This window comes from Tursiops truncatus, chromosome 16, assembly GCF_011762595.2.
Source record: "Tursiops truncatus isolate mTurTru1 chromosome 16, mTurTru1.mat.Y, whole genome shotgun sequence".
Classification (NCBI taxonomy): Eukaryota; Metazoa; Chordata; class Mammalia; order Artiodactyla; family Delphinidae; genus Tursiops; species Tursiops truncatus.
Window position 1 is genome coordinate 1,041,093 of NC_047049.1, and position 25,529 is coordinate 1,066,621.

Below are 25,529 nucleotides of genomic sequence, written 5' to 3' on the forward strand. Positions count from 1 at the left end.
CATATTCTGCACACAAGTGCCTTAGACAGACGATTTGTAAAGATTTTCTTCTAGTCTGTGGCTTTTGTTTCTTTTTTAAAAAATAAATTTATTAATTAATTTATTGACTTTTGGCTGCACTGGGTCTTCGTTGCTGTGCGCGGGCTTTCTCTAGTTGCAGCGAGCGGAGGCTACTCTTTGTTGCGGTGCGTGGGCTGTAGGCGTGTGGGTTTCAGTAGCTGTGGCTCTCTGGTGTGTGGAGCTGTGGCTCACGGGCTCTAGAGCACAGGCTCAGTAGTTGTGGTGCACGGACTTAGTTGCTCCACGGCATGTGGGAGCTTCCCAGACCAGGGCTCAGACCTGTGTCCCCTGCAATGGCAGGCGGATTCTTAACCACCGCGCCACCAGGGAAGTCCTGTGGGTTTCCTTTCTTCTGGTTGACACCATCTGCAGCGGAAGTCTGGTTTTGATTAAGCCCCACGTATCTGTTTCCTCTTTGTTCATTCATGCTTTTGGTGTCATTTCTAAGAAACCATTGCCTCACCTAAGGTCACAAAGAGGTGCTCCTGTGTTTTCTTCTAAGTGTTTTGTGTTCTTTCTCTTACAGTTTGGGTGTAGGATCCGCTTCGAGTTGGTTTTGTGGATAGTGTCAGGTAGGGTCCAACCTGATTCTTTTGCCTGTGGACGTGCAGTCGTCCAGGCGCTGTTTGTTCAAAGAGCTCTTCTTTCTTCCGTCAAATTGCTTGGCATCATTTTCGCAAATTAATTGACCGTGAAGGTAGGGGTTATTTATGGAGTGGATGTGGGGGTTTACTTATGGACTTGCAGTTCGAGTTCGCTGAGCTGTGTGTCTGTCCTGCCGGTGCCACACTGACTTGACAGTTAGAGCTCTCTGGTGAGTTCTGAGGTCAGGAAGTAAGTGTGAGTCCTCCGACCTGTTCCTTTTCGAGACGGTTCGGCTACTCTGGGTCCCTGGCATTTCCGGGGCATCCTGAGGGGTTTGGGAATGACATCTGAGTTGCTCAGCAGGTCATTTGTGACAGATTTAGGGATTGGTGCCTGGTCCCCTGCCCAGGCCCTTCGTCACTCCCCACCTTGGTGACACCTGGGGTCAGACGCTGTATCAGCATCGAGAGGGCCCGTGGACGTCTACCCCGAGGACCGTGTGCACGGATTGACTCAGGCAGGGCGCCCGGAACAGCCACTCATGCAGTCGGGGTGGGGGGCAGCAAGTCTGGGTTTCAGGCAGCGTCCTCGGAGAGCAGCCTGCCCTTCAGGGACCTGAGCGCGGGTTACGCTCTGGGGAAGCGGCCTTTCCTGCCCCTGCACCCGGCACCCAGTCAGCGAAAGGCCCCAGAGGGACAGACATTTCCGTGGCTTCCTGACTCTGTGCGGCAAAGGGTCCAAAAGCCCACGGCAGGTCGCTGGACCACACGCATGTGCCACTGCAAGGAAAGGCGCCGGAGCCGGGCGGGGTGCGCAGCGCAGCCCCAGCTCCCTGCCGACAGCACAGCCCGTGCCTCGGGAAGGAGGGGTCCCTGGGGCACGGCACTGTGCACACCGTCTGCCTCTAACGCTGCCCAGACCCTCCGAGCGGCTCCTTGGGCAGGAGTGTCTCTTGTCCTTGGAGAACCTGGGTGCGGAAGGGTGAGATGAACCGCAGCCCCTCCCCCTGCCAACCCCCAGGCCGCGGACAGCGTCTCTCCGTCCCCCATCCCCACTCTAGCACCTCCTCACCCTCAGATGGTACCTCTTCTGGTCTGCATGCATCAGGGGCTCACCTCCTGGCGTGACCTCGGCCCTCGGCCCTGAGTGGCCTGAGCTTCCGGTCCAGAACTGGCTCCGGCCGGAGTTTGTGCACCTGTCCGTTTATCATCAGCACTGAGCCAGGGTTGACGGACCCGTTGTAAGTTGAAAATATCATAAGTCAATATGCATTTACGATCCCTCACCTACCAAACATCGTAGCTTAGTCCGGCCTGCCTTATACGTGCTTAGAGCACTCCGGGCAGAATCATCTAACACAGAGTCTATTTTATAATAAAGTGTTGACTGTCTCATGTAAATGATCAAAATGCTGTACTGAACATGAAAACCAGAACGGCTGTCTGGGTCCCTTGTGGCCGTGGGGCTGAGCATGGCTGTCTGGGTCCCTTGTGGTCGTGGGGCTGAGCTGGAGCCCCTGGCCAGCATCACGGGAGAGGATCGGACCGCATATCGCTAGCCCGGGAAAAGATCAAAGTTCAGAATTTGAAGTACGGTTTCTGCTATCTGATATCACTTTCACACCACCGTAAAGTCAAAAAGTCGTCTGCCGAACCCTCATAACTGGGGACTGGCTTTATACTGTGTTAGTCCTAGGTGAATGCAAAATACCAGCCCTCTTTGCCGATGGGATCGGAAAGCATGTGTGTGTCCAGTCAGTGGCTGCGTGCCACACACCAGCAGCTGTGTCATCTGTTCTGGTAAAGCGTCCGCTTCAGGCTCAGCGGTGGCGCTCGGGCCACCACTAGGTTAAATCTGTCCCAGTTCCCCTCTCCTGCCACGAGCCGTCTGATCTCTGCAGGGCCAGGCTCATGAATTCAACGGGAAAACAATGGAAGCAGCATCCTTGGGTCCCCACAGGTAAAGGCAAAGCCTCAGACGTCCCTCGCATTGGCACCTGTCACTGCTGTTCCACTCTGGGGGTGGGTTTGTTTTCTATTTCTTGTCTCGGCTGGTTTGTTGAGAGGGGGTAGAGTTTCAGGAGCTATCGCTGGGCTTTTCCATGATAATAGCTGTTACTCCACAGGTCAAGGTGCTAATCTGAGAATTCTGCTAGATGCCAAATACATCGGTCTTGGTTATGCAGGCAGCAGCTAGGGGGCGGTAGCCACTGGATAGGCTAAGATGGACGTGGGCCAAGTGTTAGCGCAGACCCTGTCTCCAACAGACCTCTAAACGGCTGGGCGTTTCCCCCTCCTGTGTGCAGACATGAGGGAAGTGGTCATAGATACCTTTGGGAAGGGCTGAGGGTATAGCTGCCGTGTACACTTGCTGTGAATTAGCCTGGGCCTTCCCTCCAGGGAGCCTGCCTCTCCTTCAGCCCATGGGTCTAGGTCTGAGAACCGAATTCAATGTGGAAATGAGAAAAAGAATTGTGACCTTCCATCAAGGTGGCCGACGCCAGCCTTCTGCTTCCGCACCCTTGATCTTTGTGTGTGTGTGTGCGCGCGCGCGCGTGCAAGCACTGGCTGTCCGTCTCTGACCCCTGGGAGCGCCGTGACCTGTTGAACATTGTCCACATCCCTGGGGGTCGGGGTGCCCTGCGTGCCACTCTAACCTGGAGGCCTGTTGCGGCAGTCCCACCCCCCTTAGTGCGGCTGAGTAGGCGAGGTTACGGCTTCCACTGTTCTGGGTCCCGTCATCACCTCCTCTGGGGGCTCGGTCCTGGAGCAGAACCCCCTGAACAAGACAGACGCCACTGAGCTTCCCCAGGGCACCGTGTCCCGCCCCCCCCAGCTCATTCCTTGTCATCTGGCTGGAAGGAGTGTCCTTCGGGCCCTCCAGAGGAACACGGTCATCTGATGGGTCCGAGGGTCTTTATTCTTGAGTCTGTTGACGCGCTCCAGCTGCCCAGTCCTCTGAGACTTCGACGCGCCCGCCACCCCCCGGCATTCTCCCAAGGCCGTTCTGAACCTTCCGGACTCTTCACCTGGGCCGTCATTTTCCCCATGTTTCCACGTTGCAGCGTATTAGGACCCGCACACGCCAGGGGCTCTTGCCAGGGAATTAGACCCGAGTCTTGGAAGGGCAGACTCTCCCTTGTCCAGCCACATAGCCCCACCCCCAGGCCCCTCCCAGGCCCGTCCTGCCGGTTCGTTGAGTAACACCTTCCTTACCAGCAGGCTGAGCGCCTGCGCAGTTGCGAGGGGTGCACGTGACGGGGAGGGCAGGGGGGGCAGGGCTTGAGCGGGCGAGTGCTGTGTCTTGCCTGCTGTGGTTGCAGCTCTGCGTTGTCCGCAGGAGCTGGGGTGGACGTGTCACTGTCCTCCAGCAGGCGAGAGGCCCTCCCGCGGGCTCGGGAGTGCAGGGGCGTAGGGTTAACGTGCCCACGAACATCTCCTCGGGTGGCCCCTCCCACGTCCCAGAGGCCCACTCCTTCCCTAGCAGGGCCTTACATTTGATGCAGGAAACTTCAAGGTTGTGAGTCCAGCGTTCTCTGAAGTTCCGCTGCTCGGACGTCTCAGCCTGTCTCCAGCTCCCTGTCGGGGCTGCGGGATGGAGCGTCTCCACATTGCGGCTGGGGCTGCTGCTTGGCCGCCCCGAGCCTGTGGCTCACACGCCCATGGGGCCAGGCGCGACCACCCTGACCCGCAGTCCCAGTGCGTCCCCTCCACCTGCACCCTCTCCCGACACACCTGAGGCGAGGGTCTTAGCGGTCGGGGTCTCACGCCCGCCAGGGCCCTTCAGCACTCCTTGCATCTGGCCAGGGCGGGACCCAACTCCAGAACCCCATGCTGAGCGTCTGCTTCCTGGGACAGCTCCTGCCGGGGACCTCCTTAGTCAGGTTCCCCGGAGTCAGACCCTCAGGTGGGATCTGTGTACCAGGCTCAAGTTACCAGGAGGACCTGGTATGTGCGGGGGAGGGGAGGGAACCAAGCCCGGTGTGGCTTCCACACGAGTCTGGCTCTGCACACACTGCAACCACCCTGAGAGAGGGGCCGGGCGTCCTTCTGTCTCCGGCTAAGGGTCACCTGGAGATGCAAACTCCCATGCGCTCCGGCTGCCGAAACAGCCCAAAGGCAGGCTCCTCAGAGAGGGGGAGGCCACGGAGCAGAAGCGGACCAGGGGTGCCCAGGAGCTCACCTGAGGGATGCGAGGGAACCTGGCGGGGTCCGTGCGCTCATCTTTGTGTCTTTCTGACTAACAGGAGAATGACTACCTTCAGGACTGCCTTGATGCCATCCAGCAAGACTTCGTGATTTTTAATAGAGAAAAGTGAGTGTGCGTGCTGGGGGCCGGTAATGGGGGCAGAAAGGACTTTGGGGAGTTGGGCCTCGGTTTTCTTGGCCACTGCAGCCACGTGGCATCAGCGGGGCTGGGAAGCCTGACCCCTGCCCTCCTCAGGGTCTCTGAGCAGTGGCCCTGGGGGAGAGGGTGGGAGGTCCCTGTTCAGGCTTCTGGGGGAAGGGCTCGTTGGGCACTTTCAGCCAGTGGCCAGAATCTCCTGGGCAGACGCTGGGTGGACCTGCCCAGCTGAGGGCAGACGACTTCCTGGGCGGCCCCTGCAGTCACAACTCCCACCCCTCAGTCGGTTCTTCAGGCCTGTGGGGCAGAAAGGGCAGAGCTGGCTGGCAGGGAGATATGACAGGCCACAAATAGACACCCAAGACACCTGCCACAGTGGAGGGAGGCGGCCCAGTGCTGTGAGGCCCGAGAGGAGGAGGAGTGGGGCGAGGCCAGAGGACTTCCTGGAGGAGGCGGCTCTGAGCTCTGGCCTGGCAAGTGAGCAGGATTAGCTGGTGCTCTGTCCTGCCTCAGTGACCAGGACGACGTGTGGACACTGGTTTAGGACAGTGGCCATCGTCCTGGAGGTCAAGGCTGTGTAGTGATGGGACCTGGCCAGGCGCTTTGTTCCAGAATTGCTGACCCGCAGAACCTGCGCTTAAACTAGGCCCCCTTTTAGCTTCTGGCTGGAAATGGGCTGAGACTCGCCAGCCCTGCCGCTCCGAGACCGAGGGCCACGAACGGCCAGACAGAGGGTGCTGGGCTGGAACACCCCGTGTGCCCGCACGCCCTGTTGAGCCAGTGTGGCTGGAGGAGCTTCTGCCTAGGCAGAGATGCCCAGCATGTGTCCGTGTTCCTGCGGGACCCACTCCAGGAGTCCCTGGACAGGCCCTGGGCCAGCGAGCAGCGTCCGGGGCTGCCAGCGAGGCCGCGTCAAGGCCCTCCCTGTGTCTCCCCCCAGGCTGAAGAGGAGCCAGGACCCCACGAGCGAGCCCCTGCCCGCACCTGAGCCCGGGGAGGGCGCAGAGGCCTTGGCAGACGGCGAGGGGGCACGCTCGGCCCTGCGTGTGTGCGGCGCCATTTGCCCCTCGGCCGGGAGCGGCTAGGCGGCCTCTGCCCACGGCGTCAGCTCAGGTCACGCCGGAGACTCGGGGCCTCCAGAGGGACCCGGCGGCGGGCGGAGGCCCAGCATCGACTTTCCCACGGAGCGGCCCGGCGGGTCCAGGCCCAGGCCCAGGCCGGCGGCTCCCGCTGCACCCCGGCTGGACTTTCCCTGGACAGTCTGACCGCTGAGGCTGCCCTCCGGCTCTCGGCAGCACGTGGTGACAAGAGGCTGTGGGTGTGGCCAAGAGCAGTGGGCACGGAGGGCGGGGCCACCCGGGCGATGGCGGACGGAAGCACGTGGCCCGCACGCGGGCTCTCCTGGTGGCCCCCCGACGGGCCGCGTGGTTGGACGGGCACCCTGGTCTCCTGCCACCTTTTGTACATAGCTCACCTCGCCCGGCCGTGCCGCCTGGAGCCGGGGTGGGGGTGGGGGGCCAGCCCAGGGGCTGCTCGGCTCCTGTCCATCAAGGGGGGAGGGGTGTGGGCGTGAAGAGTGTTTTATAGAGATACAGACCGTTCTGGTAATTTCTGCTGTGTTCCTGTATAGTTTCCACCTCTGAGAAAAACAACATGAGAACCACTCGGTGTTGGCTGTTCTGCGCGTTCTGTGCCTGCTGCGTTACAGAGAACGTTCGTCTGGGAGTCGGGGCGGTGCCTGCTGGGGCAGGGCCTCCCCGGAGCCCCGGTCCTCAGCCTTGGGGTGGATGCCCGTCTCCTGCCCCTGGCGCCTTAAGGCCGCTGCAGGGTTGAGGGGCAGGTGGTGCCTGTCAGAGCACAGGAGCACCTGGGGCAGAACCGTGAAATCGACAAGGACCGGAGCACCCACGGATTGGAACAGCTCAGGGCCCCTGCTCCCCCAGGTGCAGGGAGTTAGGGTCAGCAGCACAGCACAGCGAGCCCACATGGGGCACGTGGGCCCAGGTAGCACCGGGGAGCCAGGGTCCAGAGGTGGGCGGTACTGCAGGAGGCCCTGTGGCGGTGCCGATCCCCAGAGAAAGTTCTGGGTGGAGACTTGGTGATGTCAGAGGCAGGAACTGGGCGGGGGTAGGTGTGGGGTTTTGTATAAACCCGTATTGTATATGGGTTTTTGTGTACATCTAAGTGTGCGTTTTTGAGGCCCGAGGGGACAGCGTGCCTCTCTCCCGAGTCGGTGGAGGGATGTGGGTGTGGTCTGGCTCCCCGATCACCCTGTCTCCCTCTGGGGGAGGGGGACACTGGTGCCGTGAACACTGACCTCAGTGGAGCCCCAGGAATCCAGCTCTGAGGCCACGCTGACCAAACCTGAACCAGAGGGAGCCCCCGGGAGTGCTGCAGGACCACCAGGACGGACCATCTCCAGGGGCTGCCCTGGTCCAGTGCAGCATCTGAGCCAGAGGGAGCCCCCGGGAGTGCTGCAGGACCACCAGGACGGACCATCTCCGGGGGCTGCCCTGGTCCAGCGCAGCACATGGAAGGCCCGGATTCACAGATGGGGCTGTTCATGTCCCCCCAAGAAGCATGACCGGAAGTGGACGCCTGGGCAGGGCCCAGAGTGCCTGGCCGTGTGAGCGGGCGGGGCTGCCCCGACCCTTCCTGGTGCTCTTGGGGTGAAGACCCCTCCTGGGAGCGTCCCACATCTGGGGGACTGGCGCCGTTTTTATGAGAAAGAGGCTGAGGCCAGGAGGCCAACCCAGCAGTTCCATCTTCTAGAAGGTTCTGGTGCAGCTCAGCCCATGGGTCTGGCTCAGAACCCTGGGCTGCTCTGCCTTACAGGAGCAGAATGTAGGCTACACCTCCCCCCGCCGCTGCCCACTGGAGGTGTGAGCTCATCGTGCTGTTCCCGGCGGGTCCCCAGGGGTCACGCTGCCCCCAACCTGCTGGGCTGGCTTGGGCCCATCAAGCAGAATGTAGGCGGCATCCTCCCAACCACCCCTCCCCCTCTGAATGTCTGCCTGTCTCTGACCTGCAGGCCTGGGGCCCCTTCCCTGAGAGGCAGAGAGCCTCCCCATGGCTCCGACCCAGCCCTGCCCATGCCCGGAGGCTAAGCACAGCTGGCCCTGCAGGTGGTCTCGAGGTCCGGCCTCACAGCTCGAAGCCAGGCCAGGGGGCTGCAGGGTACTCCCCAGCATCCCAAGCGTGAACCCCCAGGGGATGGCGCAGGGGTAGAGAAGTCGGGGCTCTCCACACGCTTCCAGCCCAGATGCCTTTAATCGACTTGAGTCCCATGGACTGGGGCACAGTGCTGCTGGGCTGTGGGTGGCAGGCAGGTTCCTGGCTACAGGCGTCCTCACCACACAAATCTGCTGTTCTAATAAACTACTGCGACGTACACTCAGTAAAAGGAAAGCATCTCAGCTAAAGGGCCCTAAAATGCCCTGGACAAGGGCTCTATGGAAGCAGAGGTTTGGCCCCTGGAAAAGTGTACAGGCGAATCTGCAGAAGTCCTGCTGGCAGCTGCCCTACACTGTGTTCCTGGTGGGTCCCTGGAGTCACAGCAGCTCTGGGCAGGGCCGGGGCGCTCCTGCCTGCGCTAAGGCACACAGGGACGGGCCGCACCTCTGCCCGTGGGAGCGGGTGGCAGAGCTGGGGGTCCTCAGGGCAGTGATTCCTGATAGGGACGAGGGCAAAACACCCCCAGCCTTTCATCCTGGCCCGGCTGCCCTGGGCATCCTAGGAGGCCCCTGTCTTCCTGAGGCACCTGGCACCCGGGCTCAGGGCCACCTGAGCTGTCCCCGCCACCATGTCCAGCCTCCTTGCCCTGGCAGTGAAACCTCCCCAAATTCAGCCTCTCCTGCGGGGGCTCCTGATAACAGGACCTGGGACCCCAAGAAGAGAGTTTCTGGGGAGGGGAAGGTGAGGCCAGGCACCTTTCAAAATAGGTTCAACGAGGGGAAGGGAACAGAGGGGAGTGGCTGTCGCCCACAGGCGCGCCCGCCGCGGGCACGTGCAGCACCTAGGACAGGGATGTGATGTTGGAGCGGCCGCCAGGTGGCGCCATGATCTTCTGAGCCGTGCGCCTGGCGATATGGTCATCGGCCTGAGAGCCTGTGGGGAAGCCAGGAGTGGAAGTGGCGCTGGGGACGTGACGCAAACAGGCCACACCCGCGAGGCCAGGGATGCGGAGCCACAGCCCCACACTGCAGGCCCCCCACGCTCCCCGACGGCCCTGGCAGCTCAGCCAGGCCACCGGTCAGGCACTCCCACCACTGAGGCCTCAGATGAGCAGGCAAGTGAGGCCAGGTGTGCATGCGGCCAGAGACTGGAGGTCAAGGTTGACCCTCTGGGAATCCGGTCCGGAGGAGCAGAGGCTGGGCCAGTCCTGCTTGCCCCGCCCACGGGTCTTGCCCGCACCGACCCCCATGATGGGAGAAGGCTGTCTTTAGCCTTTAGGACGATGCTGGATTCCAAAGGGGACCCGCCCCTGGCCCTACATCCCCAGGGGGCACGCAGGGACGTCCATCACCTCCCCAGTAGGGAGGCGGAGACAGGATGTCAGGGGCTGGTGGGCTCCCAACCAAGGGCTGGGAAGAGAGAGGGAGGGTCTGGCCCCGTGTGCAGGGAGACCCTGGGGCTCAGGGCTTCTCTTAGAATCCCAGGATGCTGGGAGCACAGCTGAGACCCTGATCAGAGGCCTGAGCCTGGTGGCTGCACCCCGGGCCCCCAGAGCCCTTGAAGCCCCCAGGCCCCATCCTGATGCACCTCACATGTGTGCCTCTGTGCTATGGGGCAGTGAGGGGCTGGAGGCTGGACTCCCACGTGGTCCTCGGGTCCCACAGACGCTGGGCTCAACTCACCAGACAGACTGAACCCCGACTGGTGCAGGTTGCGAACGGGTGGGACTGAGATCTTGCCCGGGCAGGCGCGGGCCTGCACACCGGCCCCCGGCTTGGTGGGCACCATCACCTCGTGGACCAGCCCGTCGTAGAGGCCTCGGGGCACGCCGTGGATCTCTGCCAGCTGTGGGCCGAGAGGCTGGCATGAGGGGGTGCTGCGCGGGCCCCGGGCTCGAGGGCAGGGGGCTCCCCGCCAACGGGTGACAACCCGCGAGTGTGGACACGTACCTCCCTCCCCCGAGGCTGGGCAGCAGTGCCCCGAGCTGGAGGAGATGCTCGGACAGGGGTGGCCTGCAGAGGAGGCTCCTTTTGGAATCAGAAACTGGTCCCAACATAGTCCCCGCCTCCTCAGTACCCACCGTACTGTGGCCCCCACGCAGCCCCCGCTGTGTTCCTGAGGAAGCCCTGAGGTGGTGGCCCTGGGTCCTGCCCTCCCTGAAAATGGCCACCAGAGGCAGAGGCCCTTCCCAGTGGCCACCATGACGGACCAACAGTCCGAGCGTCGAGGCGAAGCCTTCCGCTGTGCTTGTGTCTGCAGCTGGCACCTGCCTGGGGATTTGTGGCTCACACTCGTGACTGTGGGGCTGAACCAGATCCTGCCCTGCAGGGGTCACAGTGGGGCAGGGGCGCAGGACAAGAGCAACTGTGGGGTGTGGAGTTCTGCAGATTCGGGTCTGCCATCACCCCGGGTGTGCGACGGGGAGCTTCCCAGTGGCCAATGCCCAGGGGTGCCCTGGACCTCACCCCAAGGGGTGCGATGCCCAGCCCTCTGCCCTGGACCCTGCCTCTCAGCCCTGCTCGAACCCTGAGGGAGGAGGGGGTGCTGTGCCCAGGTCAGATGTGGGCAGCAGCCGTGGTGTGGGCCCTGCAGCCTGAGACAGAAGCGTCTGCGAGTTAGGGAAGCCTCCGCTCTCCTTTCCTGGGAAGGAGACCAGCACCTGGCCCTCAGCCCAGCCCGAAAGCCATCCCTCCTCATACGAGCTCAGACACGTCTTTAGTCTAGAAAACTGGAAACAGGGCTGGGGTAAAGCAAACCAGAGCGTACAGTAACCACGTGTGCAGCTGTGTGTGTGTGTGTGACTGTGCGCATGCGTGAACCACCTGTGCGTGCAGCGCGGGGCCTGGGTGGACACCTGGTGCATCCGCCAGACTCCGCGGGCAGCCGGCCACGCCCGCGTGGGAAGACGAGGGCTCACGACTTCCAGGTTCATGGTTGCCGCTAAACCACGTGTTCTCCTTCCTTAATTCATTAACATCCACGTCTGCTCCCGGGGAAATCCTGGGCGGGCTCTGCTAGCCTTAGTGGCAGTGTACCTGGGGGGGTGGCTACGAGGCGTTTTTTTTGCTTCACACCCACGCTTTCTACAGTGACACGGGCTGCCTGGTAACGAACGCGGGCGAAGCACCGCTAAGAAGCACCCGGAGCAACGGGGCCGCTGTGCCTTCCTGACAGTGGCCGTGGGCAGGGCTGACCCGGAGGAGGCCTGAGAGCTCATGCCCACCCGCCTGCCGGGCTCAGGCCTTACCCTGTTGCGAGCCTTTATCCTCTTGTAGACGAAGTCGGGGAAGGTCTTCCGCGGAATAAAGCGGCCAGACCCGGGGGTGACGAACAGCGCCCCGTCCTCCAGCACGACCCTGCCCTGACTTATGACCACCACGGGGGCTCCTCGGCACTCGACGCCTTCGAAAATGTTGTACTCCACGTTCTGGGGAGAACAGCCAGGGGCCGCTCAGCGTTCTCCTGATCCAGGACCCCCGAGCAGGGCGCCCACTCGGCCGGGCCGGGATTCAGAGGGAGTGGCCGCCGCGCCCTGCACCCCTGCCCCTGAGGCATGGTTCTCAGAGCACAGAGCGGTCCGGGAGGAGCCAGCAGAGGGCTCACCCTCCCGCCTCCGCTGCTCTGCCCAACCCCCAGGAAGGCTGCGGGGCTCCCCAGGCCCCACCCCCGACGTGGGCCCAGGCGTCTCTCACCAGGTGGTGGCTCTGGGCAGACATGACTTTCGTGGCCTTGGGGTTCCATATGACCAGGTCGGCGTCGGCGCCTACGGCCACCCGCCCCTTCCTTGGGTAAAAATTGAAGATTTTGGCTGCATTTGTACTGGTCACAGCAACAAACTCATTCTCGTCCATCTTCCCTGAGGCCTGAGAAGTAAGAGGCGGGGGTGAGTCGGGGGGGCGCCCTTCCTCACCGCAGGCGGGGTCTGGTCTCGGGGCTCTTGTGTGGAGGTGGCCCCTGTCCCCTAGGCCGCGTGTCGTGTGCCTCAGTCGTGCCTGCAGGTCTGGTTCTTCCTGGGCACCAAGCTGATCTTCATGCTCACTTTGTGGGCAAATGAATGCTGATGCTTCCGCGATGATGTCTGTGTCCCCAAAGGACGCGACCATCCCCCTGGGGTGGCCAGGAGCCTGGGGTCAGGGCCTCAGCTCAGGGAAGGGCTCAGGACTGGGGCTGGGGTCATGGGGGCAGAGGCTGTGGGCAGGACCCTCCGAGCGAGATGGATGTCTGAGAAAATCTCAGGCCTCCTAGGGACACGCTGCGGAGTGTAATTCCACCAGGGCAGGGACCCCGCTCTCCCTGGGTCGTGTGCATTAGGACCAGAAGCAAATGTCTAGGGAGCCCTGGATGGCAAGGCTGGGGGGACAACACCCTGGGGCCCACGAGCCCCGACCTCTGCTCTGGTGAATCAGCCGCTCAAGGGGCTTCCCTCTCTGATGAACAGGCAGCATTCTGTGGGGAGGACCCTGCGTCCCCACTTCTGCACCCACCACGCATTTCTCCCAGACCACAGACATGCGCTCCTCCACGCCGTTGGTGCCCTCGGGGATGAGCGTGAAGTTGTCCCTGCCGACGGCCTTCTGGGCAGTGGTGAAGGTGCAGTGGGCACTGCCGGTCACCTGGAGGTCCCCGCTGAGGAGAGCCGGAGTCAGAGCCCAGAGGGGCCTGTCCTTCCTGAGCCGCCAAAGGCCCAGCTGGCTCCACCCCTACCCAGCTGCTCGGCCCACGGCGGGTGGGGGAGAGGTTGTCAGAGAGGGCAGAGCTGGGGCCTCGGGGCGCAGGTGGGAGGGCAAGGACCCTGGTGTGGAGTCTCCGGACGCAAGAGGCCTGGAGCTGCCGGCGGGCACAGGCCAGGCCAGGGCGAGGGGCACATAGGCAGCTCCTTACCTGGACAGCAGGGAGGCGAGGTGGTCTGCAGTGCTGGGGTCCGGGTTGAGGGGGGGTGACGTGACGAAGGCTGCGGCCTTGGCCCAGTTCTTGCCCCAGTAGTGGGAACCGTCGGTGCCCAGGCTGGCGGTGATGGGCTCCCCGACCACGACCACCCCTGCGGTGAGGCCGTGAGGGGCACTGCCGGCCCCCATGTCCCCAGACCCAGACAGGGCCTGGGAACGCCCCCCTGACCCGGCCTGCACCATGGGGTGGGTCTGGCCCTGTGGTCCCAGGGCTGACGCAAACTGCCCCTCGATCCCCCAAGCCTTTTGCGACAGCTTTTCCCCTGCTCTGGGGGTGCCCGGCCCAGGCCACCTGGGGCTCCCGAAGTGGGTCCTCTGTCCCTGCTGCCTCACACCCCTGCTGGGGCCACAGGCTGCAGTGAGACACCGTCAACTGACTGCCCGGCCCGCCTGGCCACAGCCTCTGTGCAAGGACCTGGCTCCGTCAGTGACCCCCCTGCCTCCTCCATGGCCTGGGCTTCCAGGGCCAGAGGGCATCCAGCCCTCAGGACCCGCACCCCAGCTCCTGGACGCAGGATGTGTCCAGCGGACAGTAACATGGGCCCCCAGGGTCAGCTGAGCCAGGCTCCCTTACACGACATGAGAATCTATTCTCATGCACCATTCACACCACGCACACACACACAGACACATGCCACACACGTCGCGCACACAGACACACGCACACACGGAGCACAGCTCTGACACTCACTTCTGTGCAAACAGGGCCACTAGGCCTCACTTTTGCTTCAAGGCCCCCCGGTGCTCCACTGCTGTTCGGACAAGAGGGGAGACTCAGGCCACCCACCCCACACAAGGACCAGGTGCCCACATCTCCCGCCGGCCACAGCCCTGGTGACCCCGCACCAGAGGCCACCCAGCATGAAGAGGCTGGCAGAGCAGCCGCCGCATCCCCGTGGGGTCTGCCTGCGCTGAGCCTCTGTCCAGCTGGCCCAGCCCCGGGAAGCCGAGGACGTGACAGACCCCCAGAGAGACCCTGGCCCCGCGCCCCGGTCCAGGCCACCGCTCACCTCTGCGCTTGGCTTGGGCGATCACGTCGGCCGCAGCCTTGCTCATCACCTTGGTGACGTACAGGGGACAGTTGGCCTGCTTGGCTACGGTGACAGCGCGGTACACGGCCTCAGCCTCCACCTGGGGATGGGGGCGCTCAGGCCACACGAGAACACTAGGGCCTCCTGACCAGTATGGGCATGAGATGCCCCTGGCCCACCCATGGATCCCGGGCTCAGAAGAAGCACCCCTGGGCGGGTGAGGACCGCAGCCTGGGGCTCGGTGCCCAGAATCTGGGCCGACCCGTGCAGACCCCAGGGCTGACCACGCCACCTTCTTGGCCTCGCATAAAAGCCTCAGGGTGACCAGTGGTAGGAGGGGACGTGAGCCTTGATTCACGCCTCCAGACGAGGACAGAGGGATCACAGCCCTGCCGGGACCACGGGGCCAGACCCAACCCCTGATGGAGGCCCAGTCGGGGGAGTGTTCCCAGCAAGCTCACACCTACCTCCTCTGGGCGGCTGAGCACGTGGCCCTCGGGGCCGGTGATGCCGAGTTCCAGCAGCCGCTTCTGCTCCTAAATACACACCACGTTCCAGCCTGGACACAGCCCAGAACACCCCGACCCCGAGACGACCCGTGCTCCCCGAGATGAGCCCAGACTTCCAGGCCCCTGAGGATCACCAATCCCAGAGAACTCAGAATGGAGCAGAGGGGTCCCGAAGTGGAGTGACTCCAGCGCCCCCAATTACAGATGAGAGAACGGGGCTTGCAAAGGGCAAGGACTTGCCCAAGGTCGCAGGCCCGCTAAATGAGGGGACAAGACCCCACAGCTTTGCCTGCCGTGTTGTTTCCCCAGTGGGTGAGCGTCGGGGGCGTGCGCGTCGGGGTGTGCGTGGCGGGGGCATGCGCGGAGGTTAGTGCGGTCGGGGGCATGCGCGGCGGGGAGTGCGGTCAGGGGCGTGCGCGGCGGGCTGTGCGTGGCGGGGGCATGCGCGGCGGGGAGTGTGGTCGGGGGCGTGCACAGCGGGGGCGTGCGCGGCGGGGTGTGCGTGGATGGGGCATGCGCGGCGGGGTGTGCGTGGCGGGGGCGTGCGCGGCGGGGGAGTGCGGTCGGGGGCGTGTGCGGCGGGGGCGTGCGCGGCGGGGGCGTGTGCGGCGGGGAGTGCGGTCGGGGGCATGCGCGGCAGGGGCGTGCGCGGCGGGGTGTGCGTGGATGGGGCATGCGCGGCGGGGTGTGCGTGGCGGCTGTGCGCAGTCGGGGACGGGGCTGCTTCTTGGGCAAGCTCACTCAAGCTCACTCATACTACAGCGCCCTACGGTGTAAACGAGCTTCGGCGTGGAGAATGGGGGAGCAGAATCCCATCGACCCCCTAATAAGCCTCCCCGGCACTCGCGGCCCAGCGTCCTGAACACTAAGCGTGACCCACGACGTCTCCTGCCGGGCCTGGCCTCGAACCCTGGAAACACATACAGTACCCGATGCCCGGAACCCCACATGCCCCTCCTGAGTGTCACCACCCTCCCGTTGAACTTGGGAGGGGCAGAGCCCTACGGGTCCCAGGAAGCTTCTCTGTGGGTCTGGAATGTTGGGGAGGTGGCCGTGTGTGTGCGACCTCCCGCCAGGTCCCCAGGAGGCCTGGAAGATCCTGGGCGCCCCACCCAACCTGCACCTGTGGGCGGACGGGAAAACGGGGTGAGGGGCAGAGGCTGGGGGCACCCCCTTCACAGCCCTGGGCCCACAGGGAAGGTGGGGGCGTGCGCAGCAGGGCCAGGCACCCCCCAGGCAGCTTGGGGCGCGACTGAGGACAGCGCCACTAACCCAACAGGTGTGCTCATGGGAGGGGCCTCAGTCCAGGGGGCGGAGGGCTCGGAGACCCCAGTCTCGGCACCCCTCACCAAGAAGCAACACTTTGATTTCGGAGAATTTTTTTTTTTTTTGGCCACACCGCGAAGCATAGGAGCTCCGCCACCAACCAGGGATGGAAGCTGCGCCCCCTGCGGTGGAAGTGCAGAATCGCATCCACTGGATCGCCAGGGAAGTCCCTGGTTTTGGAGGCTTTTTGATCAGAAGCGTGATGATCATGGAAAAATCTGTTATGGCCAAGAGCCCCCCAGACTCCCTGACGCCCTGCCTGCTGTCCCTTTGACCTGGGCAAGCCATTTACTGGGTCAAGTTCCAGGTTCCCTCCGTCAGGGTTTGTGGGATCAGTGCTCACACCCAAGTGGGCAGGGGTCACCCCGCCAGCCCCGCCCACACCTCGTCCACGATGTCGCCGTTCTCCGCGTGCACTTGGGCCACGGCTCCCAGGTCCCGGATGACACTGAAGATCTCGTACATCTGGGGAGAGGCACATGGGCTGCGTGAGGCTGTGTGTCTCCCATCCACAGCAGCATGAGACACCTGCTCGCTCCCCCACTCGAAACCTGGCCTTACCTGGCCGTCCGTGCACTGGTACCTGTCCTTGTATGCCATGAAGACCAGGAAGGAGTTCACACCTGGGGGGAGGCAGGAGGGGTGGATGCCAGGAGCCTCCACTTCTCCCCGAGCTCCAGGGGCCCCACCAACTGGCCTGGTGGCCCTGGGGGACCAGCCCCACACTCTCCCGGGCCGGGATGGGGACAGAGTCACCCCGGCGCCTCCTGCTCCTCGAGCTCTGGGGTCAGGAACCAATTGTTCCCCAGTGGCAGAGCCAGGTGAGACCCCGCCCCCACCTGCTAAACCCCCATGGCCCCTGGGAGCCCCGGGAGCCCCATGCCCCCCGGACGGAAGGGAGCCGTGAGCTGCAGGCTCGCTGCCTGAGCTCCGCCCGGGCTGCACAGGAGCCCCTCCCGCACTGGGCGCTGGGGTGGCCCTCATGTTGGCCACCTGGCCTGCGGGCCTCAGTGGCACCTGCCAGGTCCCGCTCACAGCGCCTGCTCAGGCCCTCAGGAAAAGCAGAAGGAACAGGACCGGCTGCCCGCGGCGTCAGGGGCCCATCAGGCCAGGGTCGAGCTCCTGTGCTGTGTGGACTCGGGACCAGCTGGGGACTCACCTGACCCCCCACCATCCAAACCAGCGGCGCGCGGCCCCGCCCTCCTCCCTGTCATCTCGCTGGGTCAAAAGTGCGACCTTGAGCAAAGGCACGCGGGGGAAACTGTCACCCAGTGCTACACGAGCCGACCCCCCAGGTGACAACCCGCCCCAGGGCGCCTGGTGGAGGCTACTGGTCAGCATGCAGGCCTGTCCCTGGACGCCATGCAGCAGGCCAGGACCAGCGCTCTGCCACGGCAGGAGGATGGTGGCGGCAGGTGCCTGGTTTCTACCTCTGCTCGGAGCTGCAAGGCCGCAGGCCTCCCGATCCTGTTAAGGAACAACCCGGGTGGCGGAGCCACTGCCTGGAATGAGGTGCAGAGGCTGAGAGCCCCCTGCTCACCCCCAGGTTGGGGGTCCTAAATGCCAAAGGCTACTGGTGTGAGGACCGTCGCTCTTTGGGAAATGGCCTCCATGAACCTCCCTGCCTCCCTCGGAGGTACAGTGGGGCGGGTGGCAGCGTCTCCTGTGGGGAGCGCCCTGTGGCCTCCAGGGCCCGGCCAGGGGTCTGCAGCCAGCACCCCCCCATCTCAGCCCCTCCAGCTCCTCTCCCGGCTGTGCGCTAGGCCCCCCCTCAAAGCCAGTCGCCGGAGCTCAGTTACGACATCCAGCTAACTTGTCAAATCCTCTATAAACTCTGATGTGGTTTCAGCGTCAGGACTTCTGATTAAAAAAAAATTAAGCCTTATCTGTAAACCGTCCTGTTTCAGCTGAGGCAGCAGTAGGTTTTATTTTATTTTGATTTTTTTTGGCAGTAGGTTTTAAGGCATCTCCTTCTAAAGGCTCTTAAGATGCTAAGAAGGCTTACAGCGCTTACCCTTCATCCAGGGCCAAGACACAAGAGGACCGAGGCGACAGCTGCGACTGCTGTGTCCTCTTTTTCTTTAAGTCGTTATTGAATTTTCTTATAATATTGCTTCTGTTTTATGTTTTGGTTTTCTGACCGCGAGGCATGTGGGATCTTAGCTCCCCAACTAGGGATCCAACCCGCACCCCCTGCACTGGAAGGTGAAGTCTTAACCACTGGACCTCCAGGGAAGTCCCTGCTGTGTCCTCTTGTGAGGACAACAGCTACGGGATGCGTCCCCAGACTCGGACGCAGGTGACCTCTCAGCCCAGCAGATCTTCGAATGGCTATTGTCCAACTTTCTCCCAGCTCGCGACCCCCTGCCCCGGGCTCAGGTCCACACAGCGTCCACCCGAGGCCGGAGAGGCCAGGCCCTGCAGCTGCCCTTCCGCCCGGCCGGGCGTCCCGCTCACCCTTGTCCTTCACCAGGACCTCCAGCTCCTCCCTGGTGCTCTCGTGCCAGCGGGGGATGTCCACGTGCAGGGAGTAGTCACAGCAGGCTCCACGGTCCGCCCTCTCCCGCCACTGCTCGTAGGCTGCCAGCAGGCTTACACCCGTGTCGGGGAACACGTGGTCCACTGTGGGGACAGCGTGGTCAGCTGAGCCCCCCACCCGTGCCACTGGGACCACCTGGGCCTCCGAGGGAGAGCGGCTTCGTGTTCCCAGGAAACCGGGAAGCACGTCTGAGAAAAGCAGAGAAGAGGCCTCATACCCGACGCCGGGCTGAGGCTGCTGGGAACCTGCCCGTCGGTTCTGGCCAAAGAGGCGTCTCCCGCCGCTCGTCCCCAGCGTCTCCCTGAGCAGAGGGGAGGCCCTCACTCTCCAGTGGACACCCCCCAAAGAGCCCAGCGGCAGTTTAGGCCTCCACCTCCCGCACAGGCCTGGCCTGAGTGCGGTGCCCCTGGAGGGGGAGGGGCGGCACCACTGTCCGTGGCACTGGACCCGCGAGCCTGCCCACAGCAGCGCACGGGGCTGGCTTCCCTCCTGCCTCACTGGCCGCACAGCCCTCGAGCGGTGCTCCCACCCCACCCCCCGGGGAAACTGGGAACGCACGTGGACACTGCACCGTCACCCCCCCCACCCCCCCGCCGGCAACCCCGCGTCCAAGGTCCAAACCCCGCTCGCAGCCTCTGCCAGGTGCAGGGAAAGAGCTGGGAGTGCGGTGGCCGGGGGGCGGGGTGGGGGGAAGGCACACCGCCCGGGGTTACAGGCAAATGCCGTGCCTTCCTGCAGCGCGCCCGCACGTGGGTCCTCTGCTTCCCACAGCTCAGGTCACGAGCCCAGCGCCCCGCCCTGCAGGCCGCTCACAGCTCCAGCCTGGAGCTGCGGGCAGCTCCGCCTAGGCCAGCCCGGCCCCGCAGCATCTCTGTCCTCACGGCGGGTCTGATGCCTCAGCACCAGCAGGCGCAGGTGACATAACACGACGGCACCTGCTCAGCCCGGGGGGCCACCAATGACACGCAGGACCAAGGGCCTGAAATCGCACCTCGCGATTTAATCAGACTAAAAGGTGGACCACTGTTGGGTTTTTCCTTCCACGTCGTGGTTCAGTAAGCCACACCAGGCCAGGATTTTGCAACATCTAAATGTCACTTGTGAAGTAGCCCAGGGTCCCCAGAGCAGCCTTTCCCGGCGGCAGCAGTGGCAGCGCTCACTGTGTGCCGGACACAGCAAAGCTACGACGTGCGCCCACTTGCTCCATCCTCCGCCCGCTTCCTCTTGCCTGACAGATCAGGGAGGCGAGACGCGTCTAAAAGAGAGTTGTGTTGTCTGAAGTCACAGCCAGGATGCGGTGCAGCCGGGGCTGGACTGGGTGTGTTAGGCCAGGTCTAACCTAGTGGATGTGTCTGTGCTCGGGACTGCGGAGTTGATGGTGCTCAAGGCCACGGGAGGAGGGCTGCACGCTGGTGCCTCTTCCTGGCCCCTGCGCTGGCCACGAGCAAGTTCGCGGTGGGCAAGCGAATTCACCTCACAAGCTGTAAACTGGGGCTTCTCTGCCCAGCTCAGGGGGTTGTACGAGGAGAGCATGGAACTGAGACTCATCAGGATGGCGCTCATGCCCTGGCACAGGGTCGGCACTAAAGAAACGGTACCTCTGGGGCTTGTTGATAGGGTAATGGTATTTTTCATCATCCTTTTCCTAAAACACAGCCTCCGTCTTTAGCTCTTTTGACATGGGCAGGGAGTTTCTGCAAACCAAGCCTCAGAGGGTGTGAGGTTCAGGGGCAAATGTGTCTGACATTTCAGGCAACACGACCCCTGCACTTGGGTTTTCCAAACCTGGTCCTTAGCCAGCTGCTAGCTTCCCGGAAAATAACAAATTACTGGGCGCACACCCCTGTGCTCCCGTGGAAATCCCAGGCGTGCTCCAGAGCTGGCCCAGGCAGCACGACTCAGGATGAGGGACAGGGTTAGACAGGCACTCAAGGATTTCTTAGAATGAGATGTAATAAAGGGAAAGAGGCCTGAGAAAAACAGCATCAGGGAAAGCTCTTCCTGCGACATGCAAACCTGCCAGAGGACCACGGGCTGGGATGGACACTCCCCACAGGAGACACTCACATATCATGGTGGTCCCTCCTGCCAGGGCGGCCTTGGTCCCCTGGCAGAAGTCATCGGCCGGGGTCATGCCCAGGACGGGCATCTGCAGCCTTGTGTGGACGTCCACTCCGCCCGGCAGGACCATCAGGCCGTGAGCGTCGATCGTTTTCATGCCCCCAGGGATAATGAGGTTTTCTCCGATTTGTCTGAAAGCAACAGAGATTTCGCTGGTTAGGAAGAGCCCTGAGCAAACGTGAACGGGCTCCTGGCAATGATGCAGAGCCGGGACCCTTGCCCTTGGGCTCTTGTCCCTGAGGAAAAGGGCGATACGGCCAAGACTTGACCAGTCCACACTCTGGGGCTCAGGACCGTCAACACGGAGGAGCCAACCCTGTGGCGGTCACTTAGGTGTCCACTCGCTGCTTATTGACCAGAGGCTGGAGCTGCTCCTTTGTTTTGTTTTGTTCCTGCCGCATGGCATGTGGGAACTCAGTTCCCGACCAGGGATCGAACCCGCACCCCCTGCACTGGGAGCGTGGAGTCTTAACCACTGGACGGCCAGGGAAGTCCCTGGAGCTACTGGACAGGCACGAGCAGACAAGCTGATAGGTGTGGTCGATAAGCATTTATTAAACACCTGCTTTGAGCCCCACACCATACTGAAGCTGTGTGAACAAAGAAACGAGGAAGCCATCGTTCCGTCTCTGAGGCTTCACTGAAGGCTCGGGTTGGGCAAAAGCTATTTCCAGGGAACGAGCTTTTGGGAAAGAAAGAACCATTCACGTGGATCTCGCCCAAAAGTAAACTTCTGGGTAGTGTGTGATCAACGTGTGACCATGAAGATATCTGAGGTAGAAACTCACTTTATCAAACCGTCCTCCACATACAGGTCAGCGTAAAAGGACTGGTCATCATTCACGATCCTCCCGCCTCTGATCAGAAGGCGGTCACTCTATCAGAAACAAAGAAATGGGTAAGTTTCCTCCAAACTAAGTGACTCAACAGTATCTTGAGCACAAGCTTTGCCTTGGAGTTGTGATGGAGACACTCAGGCACAATCTGTGTGCATGAAAGCCAGCACGCACCCAGGGCGGGCAGAGGGGGCCCGAGACGGTGGCCCTGGGGGGCAGCTGCCTACGGGCCCCGCACACGACCTGCAAACACAGCTCAGGCAGTCTGGCCTCGCCAGAGGCACAGGGTGTACGACCAGCTAGCCCCCCGCTTCCCCACGGCAAAGCCGAGGCGGTGCGAACAGCGGTGCAGTGAACCACGCGTACATCCTCACACCCGTCGCCTAATTTGTCAAGCCCAGGCCAAGGGCGGAGGTGGACCACATCTCACACGCCCCTGCTGGCCTGGAAGGTCTGCCCTACTCGTCCACCCACAGAGGCGGCTCCGGCTGACAGCTGGGGCGGGCGCCTTCCAGAATCTCTGTGCCCTGAGGCAGTGCTGGCAGGCAGGGGCCCTACCCCTGGGGAGGGAGACAGACATCACACACATGGCCGTCACAGATGGTGACAGACGCAAGAGCACAAAGCAGGTGACGTGACAGCGTGATGGGAGACAGGCCTGACTGCCTCAGGGACCGAGAAGGGCCTGTTGGAGGAGCTAAAACTGGAGGTGACTCAAGCTCAGGCCAGGGCACAGCCCAAGCAAAGGCCCTGAGGCAGGAAAGAGTCTGGTTGATGAAGGAGAGGAAACGAGGCGGGGGTGGGGGGGAATGGGAGGAGGGTAGGAGTGGGGCATGCTGGACTTGGGGAATCAGTGGGCCGCCACCTGGGAGGCCTTAAGCTGGGGTTTAAATGATCGTACAGAGTTCACATTAGCCTGTTGTAGAGAGCAGCCCGTGGTGTTCAAGGATGGAAACAGGGCCATCGCTGGAGTGGGGTCTGATGTGGTCTGGGTGAGATGTGGGGCCCCGGGCTGGCATTATGGGGCGGATGAGAGATGGACTCCAGAGAGGCTGGGAGTTGGGGAGCAGGGGCTGCTGATGCAGAGGCCATGGGGGTGCAGGGCCCGGAGGACAGCGGGGGGCCTGCCGGTTCTGGTGCCGCCTGCGGGTGGCCCAAGGGGGTGAACAAAGTGGCAGCAAGTTCGGCCAGCTCTTCGGGGCGCCCCGCAGCCCGGAGCTGGGCAGCCATAAGCCCACTTCTGATGGTCAGGAAGGAGGGAGCGAGGCAGAGGGGAGCCAGTAATGGAGCCGTGCGTGATGTCAGGGGTGATGGTCTGACCTCAGTGGAGAAAAACGGAGAGAAACACAAAGCAGGAGCAAAGAGCTGAGCAGAGCGAAGCGGCGAGAGCCCAGCCCTGCAGCACTTTCCCCCCGTGCCCGTGCTGGCGCCCGCCACTCTCTGCGACTTGACCAGGCCGGAGTGACAGCTGTTTCACAGGGGCTCTGGGACCTGGCCCGGGGCTCAGGGGTGCCCACCCAGAGGCCAGGCTAGGGCTCCGGGCCGGGGGTTCTGGCTCTTTGCACGCCATCAGCCTGACGCCAAGAGAACTGACTGATGCCAGATTCTCCTATGAATCTGCTGAGAGGATAAATAATTCATCGCTTATGAGCCTTATCACATCATTCTCTATTCTTATTAACATCTAACCGTTTGGGCTGAATTCTCAGATTTCTATTGACTAACGGTAAGACCAGCACCGCACGGTCTACAGAAGGGCGGCCAGCGGTGCCACGAGCCAGCACGGCCCTCGACCTGTCCCGTGCAGCCCCGAGCCGAGCACGGCTCGCCTCTTATGCTGGTTGAAAGACGTCACAAGAAGACTTTCAAGACTCATAACAGTTCCATGAGGTTCACGTTTCAGTGTCCAAGCTCAGCGTTTACTGGAGCACTCACACCCAGGGCCGCTCTCTTGCAGGGCTGAGCAGCTGCACCAGAAACAGTGGGGCCCTCGAAGCTGCAAATACCTACTGTGTGACCTACCGCCAACTCCTGGTCTACCACATGGCCCGGCCCCAGCTGCCTGGGCCTCTCCCTTCTGGGTTCTGCAGAGGCTCACTGCCCGGTCCCCTGGGCCCTAGACCCAGCCCTGACAGGTCACGTCACAAGGACCCACCTTGCCCACCTTCTGAGCCAGTGTTCAGACCCTCCTGCCTCCCCCTGCAGTGCCCCCACTCCCACAGCCCCAACTCCAGCCCCAATGGACCAGCGCGTTCTCAGAGATGCCCAAGAAGAGGACGTGGAAGGCTTTGGACAGGAAGAGACTGTGGCCTGGGTGCCCTGCTCAATCCCCCACCCTCCAATGCTCAGACGTCTGGACTCCGATTCTGGGAGCCTTCCTGGGTTTGGAGCCAAGGGGGAAATGCAGCAGGATGAGGTGCCGTGCTCCTCAGGATGAGGGCAGAAGTTCCCCTAAACCAGCCACTTGAGTCTGAGCTGCCCAGAGACGGGATCGGCCCCCTCCCGGCCCTGGCTGGCTCCCTGCCTGCAGCAGGTCTGACCCTCTCCTGTTTGCAAGGGGTGGGGAGGGCTTCTTCCTCCCTGAGTATCTCAGGAAGTGAACTGGCCACTCCCTGGGCCATCCCACTGCCTCCCGCTGGTTCTGAATCCGTGGGTTCCCAGGCACCGTCCAGCTGGCGCCCAGGCGCCCGCCTCCCTCCCTCCATCCTTCCCTCCCTCCCTCCCTCCCTCCCGCTGGGCTCCTGGCCGCACAGAGGGGGCGGCTTTGTTTCCTGGCAGCGCGGGGTGTACAGTGGGACCTCCCGCAGCAGTGCGTGTGCTGTTAGAGGGTCGCCTCCCCGGACCTGAGCTGCCTGATGCCCGCACAGTGACTAGCGAGCCACCTCCTCTCCCCCCCCACCGCCCGCCACCCCGGGGGCTCCGAACCCCGGCTCCATGGAGGGGTTCGGGTCGCCAAGGGCTCCGGGCCGGGTTGAGTTGCTTTGTCTCGGACAAAGAGCTCCTGGTGGTGCGGCGGCGGCGTGGGCGCGGGGTGGAGGGGCGCAGGATGGGGATGGCATATCTGTGCCCCGAGGCCGGAGGCCGGACCGGGGGTGTCAACAAAGGGCCGCACCGACGGCCCACTCCGAATCGGAGCTCCCAGAGAGGCCCGGACACACGGGGGCGGGGTGGGGGGGGGAGGAGGCAGGTGCATCTGCGCTTGGGGAGCAGGCCTCCCCCCGGCCCCAGCCCTCCCCCCGGCCCCAGCCCTCGCCGGGAGCAGAGGAGGGTCTGGGCCTATGCGCCGGCTCCATAAAGGGGTTCCGGCGCGGCGCTCGCGGGGACCCCGGGCTGGGCGGGAAGGAGCGCGCCGGCACAGGGGCAAGCGCGGGGGCTGGACACGGAGGGAGGGGGGCCCGGCGCAGGGCCGGGAGGGTCTTCCCCGGGGCCCAGAGGCCAGGTCCCGCCCGGGACAGTGGGCCGGAGGCGCGGAGCGGGCCCCGGGAGCGGAGCTCACCGTGATCCGGGGGATGCTCTTCTTGCCCTGGAAGGACATCCTGCTCCTCCGGCTGCGCCGCCGTCTCCTTTGGCCGGCGCGGCCCGGTTCGGGCGTTGCGGTCCTGGGGGTCCCCGGCGGCGGACGCACGAGCTAGGCCTCGACGTGGGGGCGCACAGAGCCCAGGCGTGCGCGTGGGGGCGCCGGGCGTCCAAGTGGGAGCGCGCTGGGCCGCGCGGCTCCGTTGCCGGCCACGCCCCCGTCCCGGCCACGCCCCCGGCCACGCCCCCCGGCCCGCCGCTGCCGCTCTGCTTTCAAGCCCCGCCCCGGCCGGGCTCGGTGACTGTACCCGCAACCCCGGCCCTAGGCGCGAGCTGAGGACCGAGAGGCGAACTTGTTTAGGGTGGGCAGGAGGAGAGGGTTGCGACCGGTCCCGGCCAGTGTGTGTGCAGAGTCTGCACCCGGGATGGAGAGTGAGCGTTCCGACAATGTCCTGCCAGGACCCCCTTCCCCCCTGGCCAGCCGAGGGCCCGCCACCAGCTCCCTGATGACCCGAGGCACCCAGGGCCGCGGGGATTGAATG

At 63.4% G+C, this 25,529-nt stretch overlaps 2 protein-coding genes across 6 annotated transcripts in view; one reads left to right on the plus strand and one right to left on the minus strand.

The window, feature by feature from the left end:
- The window catches only part of STK32C (serine/threonine kinase 32C), an 82,674-nt gene extending 75,554 nt beyond the window's left edge, over nucleotides 1-7,120 (plus strand). For 3 of the 5 annotated variants that reach the window (XM_033842180.2, XM_033842181.2, XM_073793787.1), the window contains 2 exons: nucleotides 4,892-4,959; nucleotides 5,930-7,118. In XM_033842180.2, coding sequence (XP_033698071.1) covers nucleotides 4,892-4,959; nucleotides 5,930-6,074 — 213 coding nt within the window. In that variant the 3' untranslated portion in view covers nucleotides 6,075-7,118. Of the gene's footprint in view, nucleotides 1-4,891; nucleotides 4,960-5,929 lie in introns of those variants that run through there. The other 2 variants (XM_033842179.2, XR_004522586.2) reach the window with 2 other exon arrangements.
- A 1,127-nt stretch (nucleotides 7,121-8,247) lies between these two features.
- On the minus strand, nucleotides 8,248-25,148 carry DPYSL4 (dihydropyrimidinase like 4). The gene is made up of 14 exons (XM_033842178.2): nucleotides 24,968-25,148; nucleotides 21,424-21,512; nucleotides 20,582-20,766; nucleotides 18,433-18,597; nucleotides 16,537-16,598; nucleotides 16,360-16,440; nucleotides 14,608-14,676; nucleotides 14,120-14,240; nucleotides 13,045-13,201; nucleotides 12,648-12,789; nucleotides 11,856-12,026; nucleotides 11,411-11,590; nucleotides 9,846-10,008; nucleotides 8,248-9,096 (listed from the first exon to the last, which is right to left on the minus strand). Exons 1-14 carry the CDS (start codon nucleotides 25,004-25,006, stop codon nucleotides 9,005-9,007), a joined length of 1,716 nt encoding a protein of 571 aa, XP_033698069.1. The 5' UTR covers nucleotides 25,007-25,148; the 3' UTR covers nucleotides 8,248-9,004.
- Nucleotides 25,149-25,529: the final 381 nt, after the last annotated feature.

Bases quoted from the DNA above. Each gene is read 5' to 3' on its own strand.
- DPYSL4 (XM_033842178.2), bottom strand. From the start codon at position 25,006: ATGTCCTTCCAGGGCAAGAAGAGCATCCCCCGGATCACG. The intron at 20,767-21,423 runs GTGAGTTTCTAC...TGTTGCTTTCAG, and splicing joins GTGGAGGACGGTTTGATAAA to ACAAATCGGAGAAAACCTCA. The intron at 9,097-9,845 runs GTGAGTTGAGCC...GCTTCCCCACAG, and splicing joins GTCGGGGTTCAGTCTGTCTG to GCTCTCAGGCCGATGACCAT.